The sequence below is a fragment of the Eleutherodactylus coqui genome, chromosome 3 (genome assembly GCF_035609145.1).
Source record: "Eleutherodactylus coqui strain aEleCoq1 chromosome 3, aEleCoq1.hap1, whole genome shotgun sequence".
NCBI classification, from domain to species: Eukaryota; Metazoa; Chordata; class Amphibia; order Anura; family Eleutherodactylidae; genus Eleutherodactylus; species Eleutherodactylus coqui.
Window position 1 is genome coordinate 313,869,341 of NC_089839.1, and position 6,670 is coordinate 313,876,010.

General features: G+C 38.2%; 1 protein-coding gene across 2 annotated transcripts in view; it reads left to right on the forward strand.

Moving 5' to 3' along the window:
* The window catches only part of IPO13 (importin 13), an 87,080-nt gene extending 84,262 nt beyond the window's left edge, over positions 1 to 2,818 (forward strand). For both annotated transcript variants that reach the window (XM_066597948.1, XM_066597949.1), the window contains exons 20-21: positions 501 to 682; positions 1,200 to 2,818. In XM_066597948.1, the coding sequence (XP_066454045.1) occupies positions 501 to 682; positions 1,200 to 1,296 (279 nt within the window). In that variant the 3' untranslated portion in view covers positions 1,297 to 2,818. The remainder of the gene's footprint in view (positions 1 to 500; positions 683 to 1,199) is intronic.
* Positions 2,819 to 6,670: the final 3,852 nt, after the last annotated feature.

Below are 6,670 nucleotides of genomic sequence, written 5' to 3' on the forward strand. Positions count from 1 at the left end.
GTCAACGACCACGGCGCTTGCATGAGATTTAGCAGTGCTACATAGATGGTGATTACTGCAGCGTCCACATCAGAGGAGGTGAGAGGGGTGGACATTAGGCCAAATAGGCTGCTAGCAGAGATGGTCCGGCACGCCCACCAGACCGCCCACCTCATTTACATATGGCGCAGCTGACAAACTAACATAAGTGGGGAAAACAGAGGACTTATCAGAATTGTAGCGCTGCTTGTGGCTTACATTGGTAAAACCTCATGAAAGGTTCCCTTTCACATAGCTGCCAATCACAAGTGATGCACGGTCCCGACCGCTGCGTATTATCACGCTGCTTCGTTGGAATAGCTTTCCCACTGCAATGTAATGGAGCTGGGTAGGAAGGAGTTAAATGTACAACTCCTACTGCAAACAATAAACCCTCGTGGTCCTAAATGGCAAAACAGATTTGAAACCCCCTTTAATGCATGGTAGAGAGTTTTGTGGACATGCCTTGTATCCGTCTGCAGGGAATCGGTGGCCAGGCCTCCCGCAATCTGATGGACTCCTTTGCGGATATCCTTTTCTCACTCAATAAGAACTGCTTCTCCTACCTGGTGGTCTGGTTAAAGGAATTGATGCAGCAAGATGCCTTCCCCTCCCCCCGTGTAACGCAGGAGCAGAAGGATAACTTCACGCAGCACATCCTGAGGTAGGTTGGCTTATTAGGTGATTGCACCACCAGGCAGGAGCAAAATGATCGGTGGATATGCAGAAAAGCAAAACGCCGACCGTGCGATGGCTGCGGCCCCTTCACAGCAGTACTGACGCTGCGCTGCTCTCCGTGTTGGCAGAATGGATGTTTTCTCTCACTGCCCTCCAGCAAAATGTATATTATATGTACCAAAATAAATACAGCTTCCCACACAAAAAACAAGCCCTCATACGGCCATGTCTGCGGAAAGTAAAGCCGTTATGGCTTTTGTAAAGTGGACCTAAAATCCCTCAGAAATCGTTATCACTAAGGGGTTAATACCGCAGATCGCCAAGTGAGTGGTACATGTGGAAGATTGGCGCAGTGTCAGTACTGTAGTGATGGGGCTGCTGTCCCTGCTATTTGCTGGGGTCGGATGCCCTTCCTCCGGTACGATCATCAGTCGGAGACACGCTCTAATACATTTCGGCTATTGTATGTATGATGCATCGCTAACCTGTACCGTGTCCTGCAGGGAGCGAGTGAACAAGCGCCGAATACGGGACATGGTGAAGGAGTTCACATTGCTTTGCCGTGGATTACATGGGACAGAGTACACTGCTGACTACTGATTAGTCATGGCTGGCCGGAGTGTCCACCCAACCTCCCTCCATTCTGGGACTTGTTGTTCTACTCTACCAGTCCTCATCCAGAGCTGATTGACTTTCCTCTACGGGAGTGTGGACCATAGGGACCCTCTGTCACCATTCTACCCACTGGTGTCCACGAAGGGTGGGGGGTGGTTGGATGGTCCAGCGCTTGGGACTTGCTTGCTGGGTGCTCATCACTATTGGAACTTCCAGGTTCAGTCTCGTCCTTGTAAGACTTGGAGATCTGAAACTGATGCAGACCGAAGGCCGCTGTTAATAAGGATCTGGTGGCTGCTTGTAGGATCTATACAGGGACGACCCAAGCTGCAGCTCGGAGACGTCTGCTGCTTCCACTCTGACTGCAATTACTGTTAACGAGCATGTCTGCAGGTTTTACTACATACAATGACCTGTCACCACGTCTCACTGCTCACCTCTAAAATATGGACATGGGGGCAATGGTTTTACATGTCCTCTCTGTGTCTGAACCCAGGGATTACCATTAAACAATGTTTCATTACACCAACTGCAAAAGCATGCCAGCCTAACCACTATTAAACCAGCCTCTTGTCCTCCCGCTGCGCCCGGCGCTGGTCTAGATGCCTGCTCCGTGTTTTTATTCTTACTACGAAAGTTCCGTTTTGGAGCCGCTTTGCAAAAATTTCAAAAAAAAAAAAGTAGGAAATTGCTACTCAAACCCAAAAGACGATTTAGGTACCGCTAAAACCTCCTGAGAAACCACCTGCTGCAACTTGAGTTGTGAAGATCCGCTGTCCTGCAGGTTTCCTGGCTACTTCCTGCAGTCCACGTGTTTGATACATTGAATTAAGCTTTACCTTTAGCGGGGTAGGACGTTAAGGAACTATCATTCTGTGAAGTGAAACGTCGCGGCGTAAGAACGCCACCCATCCTTAAAGGACTTGTCCCACTTCTAGTTGTTCTCCTCCAGGAAGCAGATGGCTCCGTACATTGAGCAGTGGCCCGGGCTTGTAATCCAGGCTGAATTCCATTCACTTCAATAGAACTCAGCCTGCAGTATCAACTCTGGCCACTGCTCAATGTACGGAGCCATCTGCTTCCTGCAGCAAAACAGCTAGAGGTCGCACAACCCCTTTACAGATCTCCAGGATTAGAAAAGAGAGTCTTGGTTATGTGTTTGTTTTCTGAGAAACACATGCCCTCCTGTCCACGGACTGTCTGGTGCTGCGGTTCATCTGTGTTCATGTGATTACCAGGTGCAGCCTGAGGACAGATGAGGCGCTGTTTGTCACAGGAGAAATGCAGGCCTCTGTTAATAACTCCAGACAACCTTTATACAAAGAGAAATGTACGTTATATGGATGTTACAGACTCAAAAGGAGGAACGAAGGTCTGTGAAATGTAAATGTGATCCATTATCTGCGAAACTAAAATATTAATCCTTCCGGAAGTGGGGTTTTTTTTTTTTTAAAGTTTGTGTTACAACAATTTCAGAAAGTTTAATAAAGGAAAACTTAATAAGTGATCGCTAATAAAGAAGTCATATTCTTGTACATAGGGGGCAGTATTATAGTAGTTATAGTCTTGTACATAGGGAGCAGTATTATAGTAGTTATATTCTTGTACATAGGAGCAGTATTATAGTAGTTATATTCTTGTACATAGGAGCAGTATTATAGTAGTTATATTCTTGTACATAGAGCAGTATTATAGTAGTTATATTCTTGTACATAGGGGATAGTATTATAGTAGTTATATTCTTGTACATATGGAGCAGTATTATAGTAGTTATATTCTTGTACATAGGGGGCAGTATTATAGTAGTTATATTCTTGTACATAGGGGGCAGTATTATAGTAGTTATATTCTTGTACATAGGGGGCAGTATTATAGTAGTTATATTCTTGTACATAGGAGGCAGTATTATAGTAGTTATATTCTTGTACATAGGAGGAAGTATTATAGTAGTTATATTCTTGTACATAGGGGGCAGTATTATAGTGGTTATATTCTTGTACATAGGGGGCAGTATTATAGTAGTTATAGTCTTGTACATAGGGAGCAGTATTATAGTAGTTATATTCTTGTACATAGGGGGCAGTATTATAGTAGTTATATTCTTGTACGTAGGAGGCAGTATTATAGTAGTTATATTCTTGTACAGAGGGGGCAGTATTATAGTAGTTATATTCTTGTACATAGGAGGCAGTATTATAGTAGTTATATTCTTGTACATAGGGGGCAGTATTATAGTAGTTATATTCTTGTACATAGGAGCAGTATTATAGTAGTTATATTCTTGTACATAGGGGGCAGTATTATAGTAGTTATATTCTTGTACATAGGAGGCAGTATTATAGTAGTTATATTCTTGTACATAGGGGGCAGTATTATAGTAGTTATATTCTTGTACATAGGAGCAGTATTATAGTAGATATATTCTTGTACATAGAAGTATTATAGTAGTTATATTCTTGTACATAGGGGGCAGTATTATAGTAGTTATATTCTTGTACATAGGAGGCAGTATTATAGTAGTTATATTATTGTACATAGGGGGCAGTATTATAGTAGTTATATTCTTGTACATAGGAGCAGTATTATAGTAGTTATATTATTGTACATAGGAGGCAGTATTATAGTAGTTATATTCTTGTACATAGGGGGCAGTATTATAGTAGTTATATTCTTGTACATAGGGGACAGTATTATAGTAGTTATATTCTTGTACATAGGGGGCAGTATTATAGTAGTTATATTCTTGTACATAGGAGGCAGTATTATAGTAGTTATATTCTTGTACATAGGGGGCAGTATTATAGTGGTTATATTCTTGTACATAGGAGGCAGTATTATAGTAGTTATATTCTTGTACATAGGAGGCAGTATTATAGTAGTTATATTCTTGTACATAGGGGGCAGTATTATAGTAGTAATATTCTTGTACATAGGGGGCAGTATTATAGTAGTTATATTCTTGTACATAGGAGGCAGTATTATAGTAGTTATATTCTTGTATATAGGGGCAGTATTATAGTAGTTATATTCTTCTACATAGAGGGCAGTATTATAGTAGTTATATTCTTGTACATAGGAGGCAGTATTATAGTAGTTATACTCTTGTACATAGGGGGCAGTATTATAGTAGTTATATTCTTGTACATAGGAGGCAGTATTATATTAGTTATATTCTTGTACATAGGAGGCAGTATTATAGTAGTTATATTCTTGTACATAGGGGGCAGTATAATAGTAGTTATATTCTTGTATATAGGGGCAGTATTATAGTAGTTATATTCTTGTACATAGGAGGCAGTATTATAGTAGTTATATTCTTGTACATAGGGGGCAGTATAATAGTAGTTATATTCTTGTATATAGGGGCAGTATTATAGTAGTTATATTCTTGTACATAGAGGGCAGTATTATAGTAGTTATATTCTTGTACATAGGAGGCAGTATTATAGTAGTTATATTCTTGTACATAGGAGGCAGTATTATAGTAGTTATATTCTTGTACATAGGAGGCAGTATTATAGTAGTTATATTCTTGTACATAGGGGGCAGTATTATAGTAGTTATATTCTTGTACATAGGGGGCAGTATTATAGTAGTTATATTCTTGTACATAGGAGGCAGTATTATAGTAGTTATATTCTTGTACATAGGAGGCAGTATTATATTAGTTATATTCTTGTACATAGGGGGCAGTATTATAGTATTTTTATTCTTGCACATAGGAGGCAGTATTATAGTAGTTATATTCTTGTACATAGGGGACAGTATTATAGTAGTTATATTCTTGTACATAGGGGGCAGTATTATAGTAGTTATATTCTTGTACATAGGAGGCAGTATTATAGTAGTTATATTCTTGTACATAGGAGCAGTATTATAGTAGTTATATTATTGTACATAGGGGGCAGTATTATAGTAGTTATATTCTTGTACATAGGAGCAGTATTATAGTAGTTATATTATTGTACATAGGAGGCAGTATTATAGTAGTTATATTCTTGTACATAGGGGGCAGTATTATAGTAGTTATATTCTTGTACATAGGAGGCAGTATTATAGTAGTTATATTCTTGTACATAGGGGGCAGTATTATAGTAGTAATATTCTTGTACATAGGGGGCAGTATTATAGTAGTTATATTCTTGTACATAGGAGGCAGTATTATAGTAGTTATATTCTTGTATATAGGGGCAGTATTATAGTAGTTATATTCTTGTACATAGAGGGAAGTATTATAGTAGTTATATTATTGTACATAGGAGGCAGTATTATAGTAGTTATATTCTTGTACATAGGGGACAGTATTATAGTAGTTATATTCTTGTACATAGGGGGCAGTATTATAGTAGTTATATTCTTGTACATAGGAGGCAGTATTATAGTAGTTATATTCTTGTACATAGGGGGCAGTATTATAGTGGTTATATTCTTGTACATAGGAGGCAGTATTATAGTAGTTATATTCTTGTACATAGGAGGCAGTATTATAGTAGTTATATTCTTGTACATAGGGGGCAGTATTATAGTAGTAATATTCTTGTACATAGGGGGCAGTATTATAGTAGTTATATTCTTGTACATAGGAGGCAGTATTATAGTAGTTATATTCTTGTATATAGGGGCAGTATTATAGTAGTTATATTCTTGTACATAGAGGGAAGTATTATAGTAGTTATATTCTTGTACATAGGAGGCAGTATTATAGTAGTTATACTCTTGTACATAGGGGGCAGTATTATAGTAGTTATATTCTTGTACATAGGAGGCAGTATTATATTAGTTATATTCTTGTACATAGGAGGCAGTATTATAGTAGTTATATTCTTGTACATAGGGGGCAGTATAATAGTAGTTATATTCTTGTATATAGGGGCAGTATTATAGTAGTTATATTCTTGTACATAGAGGGCAGTATTATAGTAGTTATATTCTTGTACATAGGAGGCAGTATTATATTAGTTATATTCTTGTACATAGGAGGCAGTATTATATTAGTTATATTCTTGTACATAGGGGGCAGTATTATAGTATTTTTATTCTTGTACATAGGAGGCAGTATTATAGTAGTTATATTCTTGTACATAGGGGACAGTATTATAGTAGTTATATTCTTGTACATAGGGGGCAGTATTATAGTAGTTATATTCTTGTACATAGGAGGCAGTATTATAGTAGTTATATTCTTGTACATAGGGGGCAGTATTATAGTAGTTATATTCTTGTACATAGGGGGCAGTATTATAGTAGTTATATTCTTGTACATAGGGGGCAGTATTATAGTAGTTATATTCTTGTACATAGGAGCAGTATTATAGTAGTTATATTCTTGTACATAGGAGGCAGTATTATAGTAGTTATA